At 40.6% G+C, this 21733-nt stretch overlaps 1 protein-coding gene across 1 annotated transcript in view; it reads left to right on the top strand.

Moving 5' to 3' along the window:
- CSMD1 (CUB and Sushi multiple domains 1) overlaps positions 1–21733 on the top strand; it is a 3932590-nt gene that overhangs the window by 3229631 nt on the left and 681226 nt on the right. Inside the window, exon 47 of the mRNA XM_086925641.1 lies at positions 5247–5435. Within this exon, the coding sequence (XP_086781767.1) occupies positions 5247–5435 (189 nt within the window). The remainder of the gene's footprint in view (positions 1–5246; positions 5436–21733) is intronic.

Genomic DNA, 21733 nt, shown 5'->3' with positions numbered 1-21733 from the left:
ATATGCTTTAGTGGCATTAATGATAGAAGTCCACAAGGAATGGCATTTCATTTAAAATCAGTTCTTCCCCAGGTCAAGCTAATCTCTTCTCCAGTGCAGAAGAGGCTGATAGAATAAATAGGTTCAGGTCAATAATGAATTGATACTTTACAATTGTGCCTTATATTTGTGGGTGCTTTCTGCATTCAAATTAATATTTTGATTTCCACTATCTGGTTTTAATTGTGTTGGAATCTTGTTTGTATCTTTCTTTATTAAATTGTTCTCATGTATTCCTGAATGTTATCATGACTTTCAAATTCATAGTATTGCCTAAAGCTATCTGGACAATTGCCTGCAACTTGTGCTAGAATTGGCCAGGGCTGAGCAAGGATTCTGCATTTAGTCTAATCAGATTGCCGTAATCCAGTTTCTGATATTGCTTCTCAGCAGCTGTATAAAGTTATATATATATCCCCTGGGCTGATGTTATAAGTTATAATAATGGGATGGGGTGCGGAGATCCCCCCTCACTGAGACTAAAAAGGCCGTGGGACCCCATCTCCCGAGGCCTGAAATTACTTAGAAGGGAAGGGCCCCCTTCCTGAGCCTTGAAAGCCCCCGGGTTTGGCTCAATTGTTGTGTCCCCTACCCTTTAGGAAACTGTTTCCCTGACCACTAGAGCATGGGCATGAAAGACTTGTATGCCTTCTCTCTGTGTGACACACAAAAATATTCCCACTGGGTGGGGGAACACATTTTGTTTCCTGCCCACACTCTTTCAGGCACGGAAACTGAGATTGCTCCCCCACCACTAGGAGCAAAGTGAAAAACCTGCTCACACCAGGGTGGAGCCAAGCTGACTCCCACTGCACCGAGGATGAGGAGTTTATGCAGGGAAGTCGTAAGAGCCCCCGGGGCCTGGGCCTCCCATTGCGGCCCCCAGTGTTGTGTGTTTTGAGTACCCTGGTGGAAAAAAGGGACCCTAAATTGGTCCTGTGATATGGGGTTCCTGGGGCCAATATTGGCTCAGGGAGGGGCTGCACACCCCCTCCACTTTAAACTAATTTTGGCCTCTTGGGATGGGGTACCCTTGTGGCAATTTTAACTCAAGGGGGGGACACACCCCACTTCCCAATATTAAAAAATCTCAGGTCGGCCTGGGACACCCACTATAATAATACAACAAAACAAAAATACAGGGAAAAACAAATAATAAATGAGTGGCAATAGTCTCTCATTTAATATTGATTGCGCCTTTATTGGAGGAGTGCCCCATAATGCCCTAAGACTTTTTTCAGGCACATTGATTCTTACTGGCAGTGCCCCTAGAAGGACTCCACCAAACATATTTTTACATTTGTGGGGGACTGCAGGGTGTGCAGCATGCCCTCAGCAACATGAGAAAATACAGTAGGCCTCCTGGGTCATTAAATCTTTGACCTCCGTAGAGCTTCCTAATCTTTTAAAAGCTCTATGAGGTGAAACTGTATGTTTTTCTGACGTAAAATGCTATGCCTGCACTTTTTAGTTTGGAAAATGCAAGAAAAAAAACCTCAGACTTGTTTATGCTTTGTAAATAAATAAAACTATATTACATGTTTTTATGACAATCACTTTTATTAAACAGTCCACTGTAAACGTATATAATTTTTTGACAAACACAATTCATGTGCTTTATTTATGTAAATATCTTTGTCACTTCCTAAAGCCAATACGCTCACTATTTCTATCAGGTTGTTCTGACCCTCTGATAAAGTTAGTAGGTCTGCGTTACTTAAATAACACCCAATCCTTGCACACAAACTCTCTCTCAATACGGCATAACAAATTAAAATAGCGTTGAGGCATACTAGTACTGATTATGGAACAACCTCCCCACTGACATCAGAAAAACAAACGAACTGATGGCTTTTCGGAAAAAGGTTAAAACATGGCTCTTCCCAAAAATCTAACTTATTAGCTCCTTGACCACTGTCCTCTTCTGTTCTACAGGGTTCTCAGCTATATGTACTCAGCGCCAGGATGCCCGTAGGGTTGCAGAGCGCTCTACAAATGCCATAAATAAATAAATAAATAAACTGCCAAAACAAACTTTACACTGAAAAATTCATATATGGTGAACCCTGATAATTTAAAAGAGACTGCCTTAGTTGGAGGAAGTACAATATTGCATATGAATTTTGTGGAATTATCACTGAAGTGCAAAAAAGTACATTCCAGGTCACCTGGTGTTTATGTGATTTTGGCAAATGAGCCTGGTTTATACATGGCATGCATCCTTGAACATATCTGCTAATAATTCCAACCACTCCTCTACCATTTATAAGAAGTTAATTACTGACTTTAATATTATCCAAATTATGGTGCTTAATTTAGGGATGTTGGAAAGATAGAACGCTGTATCTGCCTAGCAAGAATTAGAATGTGTGAGCTTCAGATCACTCCATTTTGTTAGAGGCAAGCGTTCCTCTTTCTGAGCAATTGACATTATTTATGCAACACTTTCTGAATGCTAATAAACATAATTATGGTATATATCAAGTAGGAAAGGGTGACTGCTCATTATAATAGATCTATATATATATTAATCTGAGAAAGTCCACTTCTCCAATATCTCCTCCAAGTAGTCAGACGATACAATCACAGCCAACATGTGTTTCGCGACACTGGTGCTTCATCAGGGCCCACAACTTCTGCACAGTCCTAATTCAGCCTGGTTGTTTAGTAACTTTGGCTTGATTCCTTCTTTCATTATTGGATTCCCTAATCAAGTGGGGATAGTTATGAATGTGAATAGACAGTTTTGCTAAGAAGAATTTGGATTGTGTCGAAGGTGTGAGTCCTGAAGAAGTGACAGTGTTGTGATACACATGTTGGCTGTGATTGCATAGTGTGACCAATAAATGACTATTTGGAGCAGCTATTGGAGAAGTGGACTTTCTCAAATGTGGGCAATTATTATATACATTTATACACACATGTGGAGGCTACCAGTGAAAAATATTGTGGCATGATTCCTAACACCGGATTTATATACATATATATACACACAAACACAAATATATATTCACTGAAAAAAGCAAAGGTTAAAGTAACGTTACAGTTAGGTGAATTTCGTTGTGACTATGTTAATGTTTTGAACTAAATAAATCATAGAAATTCACCAGGTATACTTAGCAGCACTAACTGCAACTCCTGCCCCCATCATGCAGTGATGTTTTTGACCCCGGGGACCCCATCCCCCGGTACCCAACCTACAAAGGATGGGTGCCCTGTTGCCTAGTTTCAGCATGCTGTATTTGAACGGCAGCACTCATGGCAGATATGTTCACCACTCAGTGGATTATATGAGAAGAAGAAGTTGCATGTGGTGTTTTTCCATACTGGAACATGTGATTTAAGAGAAGATTGAATGAGAAGAAAAAGTTGATTGTGGTGTTTGACCGCATTGGAACTAGTGATTTAAACAGAGCTGAACAAGGACAAATTATCCGGTGTGTCCGCAGATTAGACAGTGCGAGAATAGTACTCACAAGCTGGTTGTTTAGCCAGAGTACTTGGTCCTGGAGAGATCCCTTCATTTAGTTGGGGTTGAGCCATTGTCAATCAACTCCCTCTTGGTTTATTTAGATCGAACAGCGCACCCACTGGGGAGTAAGATTGTGCACTACAACCATGAGGCCGCAGCTACGGCCCGCCACCCCCCCCCAGGGGCAGGTGCTTGGCATTTAATGAAGATTGCAGCGAGTTCGTCTGTATACACTCTACGCCACAGAAGAAGGGAGTTGGTTCCTCCCGAAACGCGTCTGGCGAAAAGAACATTTGAAGTGGTTCTCCCATCCATTTCTGCTACAAGCATGCTGTGAATAAACCTTGTGTCCTACTAAGTCAAGCTTCCAGGTGGTCTTTTTCAATGTGGGATTCTGGAGTTGTTGAATATATATATGTATATATATATATAAATATGTCACCACCGGGTAGTTAGGATTTTGTTTCCATTGGAAATCCATTTTTGTGTTTCTAATAACTTTGGCCCCAGTTTGAAGTAACTCCACAAACCTATGAAACAAGTACTACTTTTGAACTAGTTTGTACATGGAAACCTTTGGGATGATCCGTCAAGCGGGGGACAAATATGTTTAAGGGGGTGTGTAGCCCTTCTTCCCAGGCCACTGTCGGCCCATGGCACCCCATTCCCCAGGACCCACTGTAATGTTTGAAGCCTTTAAAATCCCCTGGGGATCTCATTCCCTCCCTGAGCCATTAATGGCCCAGGTGACCCTATCCTTAAAGGATAGCTCACGTACTGTGTCATGGGGAGCCCACCCCAGAACACAGGAGTTTTCCTGCCTGCTCCAGCAAGGGTGGGGAATTTGTGTTCACTCCTGCCTGGAGCCAAAGGCTGTGTGCAGTTCTGGGCTAGCTGCATTCAGGGGTTGACCGCAGGGCCTGGCCACAAACCAGGCCTTTTGGCCTACCACTGCTGTGCACGACCAAAGGTCCTGCACAGTGTGGAATTTGCTGAATATGGGGAAGTTGGCCATAAGGCCCGGCCTCAGGCCTTGTGGCCAACCCCCTCTGTGCATGGCTGTAGTCCATGCAAAGAGTGGGATTGGCTGTAGTGCAGAGTGGCCGGAGGGCCTGATCTGCCAACACCCTGCCCTGCACAGTCAAAGTTGAGCCCCATGATGGGTTGAATATACATATAAATAACTATTTTACGATAATAAATAAACCTAGAAAATCACTGACAAAATCAAACGTTAAAGTAACATTATAGTTAAATGAAATGTTCAATAACAACGTAAAGTTTGAAACAGTATAAACCAAAGTAGCTCACCAGTTAGAGTTACAGTTATCCCAAGTACTGCACTGCTAATTTCCACAGATACATCACTCATGTTGTTTTCTAAGACATCATGGATAATATCACTGTAACATTTGCAGTGAAATTATTGATGAGAAAACTTTGCATGGCGAGAGCACGAGTTATAATTACCTTAGGGCTCGAGTTACAGTTACTTGAGATAACTAGCTACAGCTGGTGAATATATATTTAAATACACACACACACACACACAAAGACTTCTCTAATGTGGATGTAACACTATTTATTGCATGAATAGGCCTTACATAATATCAAATTGTCCATGTTTTTTTTCTATTCATGCAAATATGAATGTAAGAAAGCTATTGATCAAATAGCAATGTTACCCTGTAATACTAGGAAAACCTTAATATTTTGTTTTTTCTTATTTCTCCAGCACAATGCCCAGAGAATGAACTGCACACAGACTCATCAGGCGTGATCCTCAGTCCAGGTTATCCTGGAAACTACCCCAACTCTCAAACCTGTGCCTGGAGCATAAAAGTTGAACCAAGCTACAATGTTTCCATATTTGTAGAAATGTTTCAGAGTGAAAAACAATTTGATGAGCTAGAAATATTTGATGGTAAGTAGAGAGTCACTTGTGTTCAATCTAAATCCATTTGAATTCAAATTTGTTTGTGTTTTGTCCTTGTGTGTAATTAAATTAAATTATGATTGTATTACCATGCCACATTTGCTAATATTAGTGTTAGGCTGGTTCTCCGTGAAGAGGAGACTGGCTTTATAGTTAAAATTCTCTACTAAATTTACAAAAATGTACTTTGACAAATTTTCATAAGTTACACCACAACTACAGAAAAATTGGGGTAAGTTTGTTAAAGATTTAGCTAAGAGGAAAAGATGATCTTTTAAAAATTAAAATCTCTGCTTTCTATGCTAAACTACAATACATGATGAGACATATGCCCCACATTAGAGAATTTGATTTTAGGAAACGGCACCGTATTGGTTTACAATATCTGTCTGAGCTTTGTACAGGAGGGAGGTGGAAGGAAAGAAGCCCAATCAAATCTTTGTCTACAGCAACAACAACAAAAAAGGTGCCTCTTGCTAACAAATAATGTAGAAATGAACAATGGCAACTTTGTAGTCATTGAAAAGATAGTGGAATCAGAAGAACTGCAGATAGTTAGATTTGGGCACTTGTAAAAAATGTGGTCTTGGTAAGTACAAAATATTTTTGGGAAGTATTTCATTGTTAAATTGAAAGGAGATGCTAAGGTAATTATTGCAAAACAAATTCAAAAAGCTATCTAAATTTAATTCAAAATGTGTTCAGGAAGCTCATTTTAGTTATATGGTGCCAGATGTACAACCATGTTTAGCAGTTGTAAACAGAAAATCTGGCCGTTTGTCCCCACTAAAAAAGGTTGCAGTATGTACAAACCCCTATTTAGTAACTTATCACTGACTCACAAAATTGGGTTTGTGAGTCGCTATTAGGAAGGGGCGTGCCAAGGTCATCCATTCCTAATAGTGAGTTTCACTGGTATGTTTGATTGTTTTGCAACTGCATATTCAGTCGAAAAACACTCGCAGTTGCTACCTACTTCAAGTAGGTGGTAAGCAGCGCAAATGGGAATGGGTCCCCATGGTACCCCTTCCCCTTTGTAAATGTATGCTTAAATATTTTTTTAGGAGTAACCAGTGGTTTCATGGACCACTGCCTGCCCTTAGAAAATGAAAAGAAAAAAAAAGTTTTCATTTTTTTTTTAAAGCATTCCATTTTCCTTTAAGGAAAACGGGTTGCATTTTAAAACAAAACGTTGCTTTATTTAAAAATCAAACACAGACATGGTGGTCTGCTGTACCCAGCAGGCCATAATCCCTGTGTTCTTGCCCATTTCCAATGTGTAGCAAATTGCCACCTGCCTCATGAATATTGATGAGGCAGGACATTTCCAACCATATTGGGAATCGCTAAATGTCACTAAGACAGATTAATACATTCCGTTTTGTGCGTCACAAATTGTGATTTGCAAAAATTTGTAATTTTCCAGTCACAAAACTGAATGGTAATACATCGGACCCTAGATGTATTTGTACAATCCCTTGTTATTTGCCAAACCTGGTGAATAATGGTAATCCAAACATTTCTCCACACTGTCAATTATGCAGAAATGCAAACATTGGACAACAGCTGCATGTGTTTGGGACTGCACAAAGTTAGAAGCAAATTGTGGGTCCGTTTTTGCTTTTTATTTACCAAAATGTTTCCTATCTACCCCAGTCCTCTAATTACTTTATTGTGCTGTACTTAAATAATTCAGGTTTATTTCATATAGTGAGTCAATTTGCTGCATGGTCATTAATTCCATAGCAATAGAAATTGCGATTCTCATATTATCATGACTAGAGAATCTGGATTTCATCAAAGACTCGGAGGCTGACATTATGCATTAACCTTTAATGCAGACCCCAAGCAGTCGCATCACACTACAAACATTCCAATTAGAACAAAGGCAACAGCTAAATGCCATGAGACAACAACAGACAGACCTCTTTTAAATGAGGACATAGGTGAAGATAAACTTCTTAAAAGGCTTGAGATGTCCAAAAAAGGCGAAAAACAATCTTTGTAACTTGAGTGGAGAAGGCAGGAAAATGAAGATATTCATGCAGGATATTTCAGCGAAGGATAAGTCGCAACCAGTGCCAGCTTCAGGGATTATCTGAAAAGATAAGGAAATTAGTCCAAAAACCAACAAATATATAAATTCAAACGTGTCATAATATACAAATACAAAAGTACAACAAGGATTGTAAAAGATGTTACAAATATCGTAAAGCATTACAATAAATGGTATAAGATAACAATACTAATTGGAATGCCACCAGAGGTGGGAGGGAGGGATAATGTCAGCCTACGAGTCTTTATCATTTCATTTCAATCTTTATTCGGTTTAAAAAACCTTGTAAGATACAATACATTAAAATCATAACACATCATTATAATACATAACAAATAGCAGCAGTGGGTAAAAATTTCATCACATCTTATTTGTGCAAAGTACGCAAAAAACCATCAAGCCTGGGGTTGGCTAGATCATGGTCGGTCCCTCTTCCATTGAGAACACTGTATGAATATACACAATATTAAAATAATAAATTAGACATCTATTTTTGTTTAAAAAGTGGTATATATCATAACAATAAAACAGGCAGCACTATAACTAATAAACAGTCAATAACATGGTAAAGTAGCCCATTACATTTAGGTTTTCTGATTTTTCTTTCTCCTAATCAAGGCTACACATAGGAAAAAACGACTTAGGCTAAACACAATTGGTTGTGCAGTATCTCCTTTGAATATTCTAAGTCCAACCTTAATTTGTCTAAGGCCTAACCTGTTACAGATTGGCTTAAGCCATTTTTTCCTTGCTTTAAGGTATGCTGGGCATATAAATAGAACATGGGACTCATCTTCTTTCATCCCCATTTCACAGAACTCGCATATGTTAGAGCCAGCGGCCCCGGTCAACCCCTTATTGCAGTTCCAGCTAGTTGTTCTATCTTTTAATAGCAAAATGCTATACCGGAACTTTAAGTATACGAGTCTTTAATGAAATCCAGATTCTCTAGTCATGATAATATGAGAATCACAATTTCAATACAAGACCGGAGGCTACATTATGCATGTTGGTAGCTCCCTAAAACCGAATCAGACATGTGTTGGATAGGTTTACAATAATGACGAGCGAAGGTACTGGCATTGGACCAGTCAGCAGCTTTCAAGATGTCGTCCAAATTACCTCCGGACCAAAGTGATTTGCTAGCCATAGCACCTCTACGGGAGTGAGCCTGAAATGTACTCAAGTCAACACCAGCTAAGCTCATAGCAGACTTAATCCATCTAGCTATAGAAGAGGAACTAATTTCCTTATGTGGTTTAACGAATGAGATAAGCAATTGATTAACACCAACAGGCCTGAGTTCAGACATCCTAAGATCATTTTCCCTCATGCACTCAACAACGCAGAATTTGGGATGAAGGTCAAAACGTGGATAAAATATGGAGTCAGACATAGTTTTAGTTCTTTTATGCATATCGAACTTAATGCCAAACATAATGTATGAACGATAGGTAAAATCCAGAGCCCGGATATCCGAAGACCTTCTGCAAGAAACTAGGCATAAGAGGGTAGCTAATTTAATAGAAAGATTCTTCCTGTTAAGGAGAGAATTGGATGGACAATTATTAAAAAGATCAAGAATCAAATTAACATTCCAAAGTGCTTCATACCTCGCTTTAGGAGGTCTTTTAAGATGGATACTCTTCATACCTCTACAAATGATGACATTCTTCCCAATGGTCTTCCCATTAACAAGAGTATGGCCTGCAGAAATCGCTGACCTAAAACAGTTGATGGACCTGTAACTAAGTCCACTCTCAAATTGTTCAACAAGGAAATTGGTTACATCAACAACCGGGGACTCCAAGGGATCCAGGTCCCTTTCCAGGCACCAATGTACCCAAAGCTTCCAGATTCTGTCGTATCTGTAATGTGTGCCTCATGCCCAAGACTCTGGGAGGAGGGTTGAAGCCATTTCCGAAAGGCCCGAGATTTCGTTAGATCTCCTGCACCCTCCAGGCAAGAAGGGATAAACTCCCGTCGAGAATTAGAGGATGTATTCGGTCGTCTGAATCTGTGAGAAGATTCCCTAGTGAAGGAATAAAGAAGGGGATACTGCAAGTCAACTCCAGAACTGTAGGGAACCACGCTTGGGAGGGCCAGAAGGGGGTTATCAAAAGGAGGAGACACTGATCTCGTCTCACCTTCTGAAGGACTCTCTGAATCATTGCGAGATATCCTTCCAGGTTTGAAGGAAGGAGTTGAACGCCAGAGCACCCGGGTTGGGTGTATCGGCCCGAAGGTTGGCCTCGTCTTCCGGCCCTTGCAAAAAAGGTTGTTACCGGTATTAAACACTTTGCGCATATTTTGTTGCGCTCTGTCGAGGGCAGTATATGTGGAAATGTATTTCCCTAGTGATTTTATTAGATCTTCACTAAAGAGAAGGCCTTTTTGGTTCCTGGAGGGTTCTGTATCAGCGAGATCGCTGAGTTTGATGTTGATGCGAGTAAGGACAACTCTTCGCCTCTCGGGGTTGATGCTCGCATTGGCATTCCCCAAAAGGATAATGGCCCTTTGGCTCCAATCTCTTATCATCTCCGTATCAAGGTGAGTGCCCTCCATATGGCTCTCTTCGGCCGAGTCGAGGATCCTCGAGAGAGGGCCGAGGACGTAGCAACTCTTAAAAGACTTCTCCATACCCTTTCTGGGGTCAAGCCCTAACTTAAAAATGTTGCTTGTTTCCCTCTCCAAGGGATATCTAATCCATTTCTTAAAAAATTTCACAACGTGTTCTTGGGGGCACCACTCCGAGCTCCGAGGGTGTTTCAGATTTTGAGGTGAAAGCATTTCTTCACCCAAAAGATTGCGAATCACGTCCTTTGAGGAGGATGGTGCCTCTTCAAAAGCATCACCAAAATCTTGGTCCTCCTCATTAAGATCGAGGGCATATTCGTCTATAAACTCTGAGTTTTACTATAGGGAACAAATGGCAAACCAAAATACTATTTTGATTATATTGAATATATGGGTAAATTGCAGCTTGGTCTACAAAAGTGAGAGCAGAAACAGAGCACAAGAGACCTGTGACTAAGAGAAGAAATGCATTTTCCAGGATTCATATGGTACACAAAATCCTCTAAGGCATGTAAGATAAATGTCATATGTGGGTTGTAATGTGTATTAATATCACCTACATGTATGACAACAGTATTTCACTAAACTAAAGTTTAAGCCTATGCAGTAACAAATGGCAAGGAAATTTCAGTACCCATGAATGAAAACCTATTTATATATTTTTTTAAGTCACCCCTAAACTGTCCCTTAAAAATCTGCAATGCAGGATGCCTAATCCACACAGAGTGTTAGAATTTCCATTAGAAAATGTGTACTCTTTAGGTTATTGGGGGCTAAAAGCTTTTTTCAGTGTCTAGGTCCAGCTACATTTTCATTAGGGCAGGCTCAGGTGTGGTAAAGTTATTTAATTGTATATCTCTTCCTGAGAAAATGGTAGCAAAGCCTCTAAAAGGTATGTCTGAACCTTATCTAATGGTGGGTTTAGTTGTTTGATCATTTAAGTGCAAAAGTAACTTTAAAAATCTTTACCCTGCCAAAGCCAGAATGTAAGAACATATTCCCTAACATTTTGAATTCTTAACACCTGGTCCTATGAGGCTTTAGGGCCTACCTTGGATGTGACTTATAAGTAATAAAAAGGAAGTGTTAGGCCAAGCAAAATAGTTTGCCATGTCAATTGGCAGTTTAAAACTGCATTCCAGGCTACAGAGGCAGGCCTGAGGAATGTTTTCCAAGGTTGCTTTAGTGGGTGGCACAAGAGCACTGCAGCCCACTAGTAGCATTTAATTTACATGACCTGGGTACATGTGGTACCATATACTAGGGACTTACTTGTAATAATCAGGTATGTGCTATGGGTTAGGGAGAGAGCAAAAGCATTTTAACAGTGGTCAGAAGGGGAACAGTGCACTGTGCCGATAACAAACAGGCTCAGTAACTGAAGACAAAACTCCGGGAGTGACACTGCAAAATGAGCTTGGTCCAATATGGGCTTTATATAAATAGTTGGAGCTATAAATGGAGGAAACAAAAATGCTAATTATTTAGAACTGTGTGATTACTTTGTTACTATTTGCTTGATAGCATTGTTTGAACACCAAAATAATCCTGTGTTTGTGGAAATGTAAGGCAGTGCATTAACATGGGCGGAATTTGCGAATTCGCGATACGTGAATTTGCGTGAATTCGTAATCGCGATTCGCAAAAATCCGCCAAATTCTGCAAGCTTGAGTTTTATTTTTTTTGAGAGTTCGCGAGATTTATTTACCAGTTCGGGAACGAGAACTTGCGCATGCGGTCGCAACGGTCGGGAACATGTTGTTTCCATTTAACCAGTCTGCTCGCGATGCCTTTTTCCTGTTTCGGGTTGCAATGACGTGTTCGCGTTCCCAATTTCCTGTTTCGGGTCGCAATGACATGTTTGCGTTCGTAATTTCCTGTTTCGGGTCGCAATGACGTGTTCGTGATCGCTCGGCCAGCTACCAAAATCTCGCAGCGCACTCGAACAGGGAGGAAAACTCATCAGCGAATGCAGAATCAAGGTAAGTCAATGACGCGTGCACGAGATTGTGTTTTTGAAGCGCGAACAAGAAAAAAAAACTCACGAATTGCGGGTTTTTGGGCAATTCCGCATGATTTGCAGATCGCAAAATTGCCAAAAATTCGCAAATTCCGCGAGCCGAACAAATTTGCCACCCATACTTAATTAGAAGGCTTCTTGCCTCATAGCTGAACTTGATAAATTGGTGCTGTGACATGCTTTTTAATCCATAATTGTGGTTGCGCCATTTGATCTGCATTCATGCATAAAATAGTGAAAATGGACATTATGCAGCTTCATTTTCTTGCAATCATAAAGGCAGATGAGTGTCAGCTAAGCTACATGTTATGTTTTCACAACTAGAGACTGGTTTTTCTGACTTTTTTTATAACATACCTTCAGAAGCACTGCACCATCCAAATTTTGAGAAATATGATCATGATATCAGGAAAGTCATGAATGTGAGCTTTCAGGTTTTAATTCCTGTAGGAAGCTTTTGATGGAGCTACGCAAAAAGGATTGAACGGAATTATATCAAACCTTGCATGAAACTAGATATTTACTCCGAGCAGTTATCTGACAGAATATCGGTGTAAAAAATATAGCGTGGACAGAATATTGTGACAAAAATATTGTGGACCAAAATATCAAACGTTAGTGTAAATAGGTACTTCTAGATTTACTATTCTTAACTCCCCATCTATGTACTTTGAATATATATGTATCATCCAGGTCAATTTACGTGGATTTAAGTGTGATAAAACTTTGCTTTCTCAAAGAAATGTGCCTTCACAGTAATTTTGTCCATAATATTCATGACACAATATTTTGTCCACACTATATTTTTTCTACAATATTTTGTCCAAACAAACTCAGAGGAGTTCCTTTGGAAAAAGGCCATTAGCAGCAGTGTTTGGCCACCCAAGCAGTCCCTGTACCCAACCTCTGCTGTGCATTGCCAAAGGCTGCGTGCTGCGTATGTAGCGCAAGGGACTGTTGTATGTGTTTTATGATCAGAAAGCCCTAAAATTCACAGGTAAAATCAGTAGTTAAGTGAAGTTACAGTTAGCTTTGATTATTGCACCTTACCATATTTTTTTTGCAAACTATGACATTTATTTAAAAAGCAGGACATGGCAAAGTTATGGGTTGCATGACTGTTGTGTTGGTTATACAATTCAAATGATTTAGACCTTTAAACTTTTAAATGAATACAACATCAATACAGTATATATCTAGATATATAACAAACCATAAACATAATTTCTTTTTAAAATAGTGATAAAATAGATTTTAAAGTAGTAAATAGATTATATATAAAACTTATAGGTTTTAAAAAAAGATGTTGAGTTTCAACAAGGACTTTTTTAGGAGCTGTATCTTGAACTCCTCCTCTACATAGTTTGCATAATCCTGTTTTGTCCCTTGCTCCAGAATTTTGAGTAGGCATTTATTGGTATGATCAATAAATGAAGCATAATGATGCAGCATCAGATGCTGTGTTCAATTGTGAATCATAAGTATTGTTGGTGAACATTATACACTAAAGTAACTGTAAAAGGCCTACAGTGCGTTAACTGGGAAGGAACAGTGTACAAAGATAAGGTCGAAACCTAATCTTAGAGTAATATGTTTCAAAAATAACTGACCAAGACTGCAAGAGTGTTATAAAGCTTGAAAGTGCTCTAAAGCTGTCATGAGATTTTCATTAAAAGTATAATATCTTGTTCTGACCTTAAAAGTTTTGCTTTTTAAGAGAGCTCTCAAAGAGCCTTCTTCAGCATGCAATAGGTGATATGCCCATCTAATTAAGGGGGTCATTAGGATGGTGGACGGACCTGCGTCCGTCCGCCACCCCCGAGGAAGAGGGACCGTCCGCATGGGCAGCGGCAGTCCCTCCATGCAAATTAGGATGTGACCGCCACCCTGACGGTCACATCCTGTTCCTTTAACCTTGCGGTGGGTGCTGCTTGAAGCAGCACCCACCGCAAGGTTAAAAATGCACGTTTAACATTTACATGCACAAAGCGTCAGGCACCGCACAGTGCCTGCTGCTTTGTGCATGTAAATGCTGGGGGGTACCATAGGTACCCCCCATGTGCAGCCTCCTCCCCCGACACCCTGGGGCCCCGCAACGGGCCCCCAAACACCAAAAACCACATGCTTTCCACGGCGGAAAACCCTCTGTGGAAAAGCATGTTTCCGCATGAATCCTAATATGGCCGGCGGTGTCTGATAGCCACTGCCACCATATTAGAGCTTTTCCGCCGCGGATAAGCGGCGGACGGTCTTCACATCCGCAGATGACCCCCCTGCAATCCTAATCTGGCAGGGGGTCTTTGCAATCACCGCAGCGGTGAATCTGCATCCTCCCGGCCGGCGGTTGCTTCCGCCGGCCTGGAGGATGCGGATTCACCGCAATCCTAATCGGCCCCTAGGCTGGCTAAGGCTCTTGAGTAAGCACTAGCTATAGAGAGTCCAAGGCTTTGTGCTTAAACTGATGTATCTTGGCTCATAGTGGTTATTTTGCAGAATCAGTTCCCTTAATTTGTGTACAAGATATGCCATTTGTTTATAGAAATATATTCTAGTGCATATGACCAGGTAAAGGAAAATTTATCACAATAGATTTTGAGTTGGGAATGAACATGCTCTTTTAAGTGGAAGAGTAACATCTCTTTTGGGTTTTTATATGGGCTCCAGCCTTAAGTTCCATATGCTAGAAAAGGGAAGTGGTTTCGAGTGTCTTTGACAATAGTCTCCTCAGGTAGGTGTGCACTTCTACTACCTCTACAGGTCTCCCTCCAAATTTGGGGTCAAAGTAGATATGATGTTTTCTCCCCCTAAATAGTACCACTTTTGTTTTGGTAATATTCACAAAAAAAAATTACCTCAGGATACCAAAAAATAGCTTCTATGTTACGCTGTCAACCAATAGGTGTAAGGTCAAAAATATCATTGGTGTACATTGGAACATATATGTTGCATGAAGCTTTTTTAGGAAGAAAGTTATTTATTTTTAAAAGCGTAGCAGTAGATTGCTTAGGAATAAGGAACATGAAAGAGGGGCTAGTAATCATCCCTGCTTCAGGCCATTCAGAGTAGGTATCTTATAGGTCAGTCCCTAGACCCCCCCACCCTATCTCACTCTAAACCAAGTTGATGAATGTAAGGTGACACTTAGGCTTAACAGACCTTCTAGAATCCCCATTTTCATTAATTTCCTCCACAGGGTATAACTGTGTACCCTGTTGAATGCTTTAGAAAATTCAACAAACAAACTATAGCCCACCTGGGACTTATTTGTTACATATTTATTGATAATTGTTTGTAAAAGTGCAATATTGTCAGTCATAGAATGTTACGCCAAGAGCCTGCTTTGACCATCAAAATTACACCCATTCTAAAGGCCCAGTCTTTTAGATGATTTAGGATACTTGCTGTGAAAATGTTACCAGTTGCATCCAGGAGTATGATTTGATGATAATTACTGGGAGAGAGGCAGTAGCCTTTTTTTTTAGAAATGGAATGACAATACTTTCTGTCCATGAGCTTGTAATATGTGCAGTATCGTAATAGTAGATAAAAAGAGGAGCTTAAAACTTGCTTCATCCTTCCGCATTGCTCTGAAGAACTTATAAGGGATCTTGTCTTTACTCATTTCTGCTGAGGCTCTAGCCTTACTTATGTATCATTCAATTTGTTTCTCAGATGGCGCTATTATCTACATTTCAGATTCATTCAAAGAATTCTGATTGAAGAGTTCTCCGCAACTTAAGTTTACCGGATTTGGTCTCTAGAGCTCAAGAAAATACTTTTCCCATTCATTCTGAGTAACCAGAGAGGCATTAGGGGATTTTCTGCTTCCAATTGCTTCAGCGATTAGATGACAGAATAGCTTACTGTTTTTTTTGCAGTGCTGCTCGTGTTTTTGACCATTATTTCTCTGCTACCTTTCTTCTTGATTCTCTTCCGTTTATTTTGTAGAGTAGAGATTTCTTTTTTCCTGGAGGTTGAAAAAAGGTGATCAATTGCTGTCTAATGAACTTATTCAGCCATTTAGAGATGCCACTCACTGGATTGTTCTTCCTTCTTAGTATAGTAGAATTATAGGGGACTTTAAACTTCTGCAGTGTATGAACTACAGATGTTAGGGTGTGTTCAAAATGGAAGCCTGGATTAGTTTCTTTGTTGATTTGACACAACTGCTGAGATATAATGGCTGCATTCATTTTGCTCATAATTTCATTGTTCCATTTGAATTGACCCTGTTTTTGTGCTTTTAGGGTGTAGCCGTTCTCGTGTGATAGGGACCAAAAAGATATAGGCTGTAGATTTACTTTGAGTTTTAGGTGAAGTATTGCATGATCACGTCCTTATGTGAACTGAGTGTTGAGGTGCCGGAATTTCAGAAATAGATCTTGTTTATTGATTACGTAATCCAGGATAGAGAGAGCGGTGACTCCCTTTCTTGTGAACACTGCCGGAATGTCATCTTCTGTTCTGCCATTCAGGATCACTCTGTTAATTCTGTTTGATCATTTTAGTAGCATCTTTCCATATTTGTCGGCTTCATGGGATCTGGAAAGACTGGACTTGGTATAGACCAGGTTTCTTCTAGATCTTTGTGGCTGCAGGCTTTTATTAGGACATTAGAGATTTTCCCATTAAAGTTTCCCACTAGTAGGACTTGCAAGTTTCTGTTTATTTCAAGTCTTGATTCTATCCAATCGAATATTTTGCCAATAGAAGATTGAATTTGGAGCCTTTAGATATTAAAAAGGAATAATGATTTGACTGATTAGTTCTTTCTTTCCAGATATTTATCTTGATGCATTGGACTTTACTACAAGATAAATTAATTATTTGGCAGTCCTACTTGATTTCCTCTGATAGTAGAATTGATAGTACCAATTTTGTGTGGCCTCGTCTTAACCATGTGGTGGGAACTATGAAATCAAAGTAATCTTTTTAGTCAAATTTATCTACAGACCAAGTCTCTTGAAGGCAAACAGTTGCAGGATAGTTTTCCAGTAGGCAAGATAGTTTTTGTGGTTCCAACCCTTTGATTTTCCAGGAAACAATAACAATGTTCTTGCTAAAAAGGCCTCTTCCTTGTCTATTGCCATTTAGATTGCCTGAGAGCAAGGACTAATTGTTGCCCTTTAGTGTTTTATCTGATTTAGATAGGCTGTGGTTCCACATCTGACTATTTCTGTTATCAATACCTATTGTTAATTTATCAACTGGTATGTGTATTGAGTCTTCATCATAGGGTTTAGATAGAGGGAGTTGTTGCTTCTCCCTAGTATGTTCCGTGGATAATGTGAAGACCGCTGAGGAAGTTTTTGGTTTAACTCCAACTGTGTTAAACACATTTTTGTGTTGTGTTTCACTTTCCTTTATCACTACTGATGGAATCACACTTGACCAAAATCCCACTCTTTCCAAAGATACATCAAGGTTATCTGGGAAAGATACCAGCTTTATTTCTGGAGCTGTAAGTGACTAAAGAGGATGAATATTCTGTAAAAGATTAGAGATCATTTGCCGATTTAAGTGATCATTTCCTATAGCAAAAAAATCGATTTTTGTACTCTGTAGATTACTTTTTTTCTGTGAAGGGTCAATTCATTTGGAACAATGATATTATAAACAAAATGAATGCAGCCATTATTTCTTAGCAGTTGTGTAAAATCAACAAAGAAACGAATCCAGTATTCCATTTTGAACACACCCTCACATCTGTAGTTCATACACTACAGAAGTTGACAGTCCTCTATAATTCTACTATACTAGGAAAGAAGAACAATCCAGCGGGTGGCATCTCTAAATGTCTGAATACGTTTATTAGACAGCAATTTATCACCTTCTTTTCTCTACATCACAAAATAAACAGAATAGAATCAAGAAGAAAAGTAGCAGAGAAATAATTGTCAAAAACACGAGCAGCTCTGCAAAAAACACAGTAAGCTATTCTGGCATCTAATCGCTGTAGCAATTGGTAGGTTTACTAATGCAGTTTGTGCAGTGGAACAATATTTCTGTAGAGGGTTTAAGCTTTTGAAGTTGGGTGCTTGTGGATTCAGTCGAGTAGATACAACCTTTTTGGGCAATGATGGAAATATTCCCATGTTTTGTATAAGTTCAGAATCAGATGGGTTTCTACTCCTGACCGTTTTACTTATCCTTGTGTTTTGATTGGCAAGAGGTCATGTTGTGGAATCTTTATTTTGAGAGATTTCCGCTTTAGGATGCTTTGGTTCCTTCTATTCCTTTTCTTCATTGATGTTTTTATCTGTGATTTCATTCTTTCTTTGGAAATTTTTGAAACCTTTGTTTTCTTGTTTGACTTTGTTACCATTTTATTCGATATTGTAGAAGACGTCAACCAGCGACGGCTCGTGGAGGGAGTTACGGTGGGGCAGGAGGGTGGGGAGGGGGAGGGGCAGGGTGGAGGTTGCTAAAAACCGGCATATGGATAATTGCAGGTAAGTAAACAATTTAATTAATAAAACGAATTTCGTAGTGCGCCTTGCATCGCAAAATGCAATGCAGTGCGAGCTACGAAATTCGTTTTATTAATTAAATTGTTTACTTACCTGCAATTATCCATATGCCGGTTTTTAGCAACCTCCGCCCTGCCCCTCCCCCTCCCCGCCCTCCTGCCCCTCCGTAACTCCCTCCACGAGCCGTCGCTGACGTCAACGGTTGCTGTTAAGACTTTGATATACCTCTTCTGTTGAATATCGAATAACAAGAAGAGGTAGTGTTTGACTCACAGTAGATCTTAAATCTGCATGGGGTTCTAGAGCCTGGCAGGTACAAGGCACTGAAGCTTTACATCTCGCATGCCTTATCCCAACTCAAATCCTGTTTTTAAACATTTCCATTTATCAGACAACCTGTTTCGCTTTAGCCACTTCTAAACAAATGCTCTGTCAATTTATGAGAACTGGAGAACTGGAACAATCATACTGATATGATCCTTGATGATTTACAATCATTGATCACAAATGATTAATTTAATGTTTCTAGCCTGGACCCCCTAGGTTGGTTGGTTTAGCAAACAAGTTCTGCTTCTTGCCAACACCGTTTTCTAGGCAAGGCTCCTGGTTACATACAGGATAGACCTGATCCACGTTGTTCTATCTCCCATTCGGTTACAACCTATTCAGTAGGAATATGATGTCAAAATTGGTTAAAACACTCAACCCTATCGTCAGTGAAACATCATTTGTCTTTGTTATCAGATAACTTTGCACAGATTTTATAAAAGGGCCCGCAGGTCCTAGATCGAAGAGATTTCTTTATGCAATTTACAATGAAATCTGGAAGCTCTCCCAAATTGAAGATGCTTCGCGTCTAAGGGCAATAGACCAAGCTAATTTAGAAAAAGTGCTTGCAGTAATTGATAATAGCATTAACACTCTGTCTTCCCGCATTTACACATTGGGCAATATTGTTTCATCCGTTCTGGATATGGTTCATGATGAAGTATCTGTTTTGTATCATGGTCAAAATCAATTGTGTTCAATCATGCAGTTTGCATAGACTTTGCAAACTTTAAAGATGGGGAAGGTTCCTTCGGATTATATGAACAGGTCATCGTTATTTTTACCATTTACCTTGAAAGATAGACCACAGTTTATGTCAATGAAGGATGCAACATACACTGTGTTACACATTGAAAAGTTAAATCCTTTGCCATTTTCAGTGGCTGAAACTGACTCAGCAGTATGGTTCATCCATGGGGTAATATCTCTGCCATTTTCCTTGTTTAAGTTTAGTTCATGCATGAAACATTATCCCTTGGGCCGACATGAACCCCTAGGTAGCGCATTCCTTCACAAGGTGTTGTCATTACCATTCACATACAGAGGCCTACGGGATGACAAAGAGATGTACTTCACTTGGGAATCAAGTGATTCCTCACCTCATCATGCTCTTGTGTGTAAACATATACAGTTGCATGGTGCACATAACTTAAAAGCCCCAAATCTGGCATGTGTTTTAAAGGTAATCCAATACCAGCTATCACATCTACATTTATCCTGCTTGCAAATGGTAGTTATTTGCTTTTAAATAATGTATATTGCTGCAACATGCTTGCTGGCATTATATTGTAATATATTGTAATATCATAAAAAGAAATTGCGCTCACATCTTCCTGTGAAACATTGGTCCTTCATGTGGCTAACCTGGACAGAGGTGCGAGTGCTTCTGAATGAGTGCCCTCCTGGACAAGGCCGTACAAAAGGGGGTAGATATGGACGGAGCATCTGAATCAATCAAACACTCACACCCAGTCAAAAGATCTGGGTTTAATCCATTACTGTTCTTTAGCCCACTCTGCCACCCCAGTTCAGACATGGATATATGCAAATCAGTCTGAGCCTGTGCCTAATGGGAACAGTCCAGCCCGAACTGCCAAGCCATGTCTTCCCTGGACCGGAAACAAGCTTCCGAGGACCGGTTTCTGGCATTCCAGCCGTCTTCAGCCCGGCTTGCTTGAATCCAGTGGCAAAGTGAGCAAGGGACTCACGTCTGAGCATACCCTGCCACACTTATGGCGGCCAAAAGCGGTACAAAAGGGGGTGGTGATGGACGGAGCATCTGAATCAATCAAACACTCACACCCAGTCAAAAGGTCTGGGTTAAATTCATCACTGTTCTGTAGCCCACTCTGCCACCCCAGTTCAGACATGGCTATATGCAAATCAGTCTGACCCTGTGCCTCATAGGAACAGTCCAGCCCGAACTGCCAAGCCATGTCTTCCCTGGTCTGGAAACAAGCTTCCCAGGACCGGTTTCTGGTATTCCAGCCGTCTTCAGCCCGGCTTGCTTGAACCCAGTGGCAAAGTGAGCAAGGGACTCACGTCTGAGCATACCCTGCCACACTTATGGCGGCCAAAAGCGGTACAAAGGGGGTGGTGATGGACGGAGCCTCTGAATCAATCAAACACTCACACCCAGTAAAAAGATCTGGGTTTAATCCATCACTGTTCTTTAGCCCACTCTCCACCCAAGTTCAGACATGGCTATATGCAAATCAGTCTGACCCTGTGCCTCATGGGAACAGTCCAGCCCGAACTGCCAAGCCATGTCTTCCCTGGACCGGAAACAAGCTTCCGAGGACCGGTTTCTGGCATTCCAGCCGTCTTCAGCCCGGCTTGCTTGAATCCAGTGGCAAAGTGAGCAAGGGACTCACGTCTGAGCATACCCTGCCACACTTATGGCGGCCAAAAGCGGTACAAAAGGGGGTGGTGATGGACGGAGCATCTGAATCAATCAAACACTCACACCCAGTCAAAAGGTCTGGGTTAAATCCATCACTGTTCTTTAGCCCACTCTGCCACCCCAGTTCAGACATGGCTATATGCAAATCAGTCTGACCCTGTGCCTCATGGGAACAGTCCAGCCCGAACTGCCAAACCATGTCTTCCCTGGACCGGAAACAAGCTTCCCAGGACCAGTTTCTGGAATTCCAGCCGTCTTCAGCCCGGCTTGCTTGAATCCAGTGGCAAAGTGAGCAAGGGACTCACGTCTGAGAATACCCTGCCACACTTATGGCGGCCAAAAGCGGTACAAAAGGGGGTGGTGATGGACGGAGCATCTGAATCAATCAAACACTCACACCCAGTCAAAAGATCTGGGTTTAATCCATCACTG

Source organism: Lissotriton vulgaris, chromosome 6 (assembly GCF_964263255.1).
Source record: "Lissotriton vulgaris chromosome 6, aLisVul1.2, whole genome shotgun sequence".
Taxonomy (NCBI): domain Eukaryota; kingdom Metazoa; phylum Chordata; class Amphibia; order Caudata; family Salamandridae; genus Lissotriton; species Lissotriton vulgaris.
Note: the sequence above shows the minus strand (reverse complement) of the source record. Positions and strands in the feature narration are given on the sequence as shown.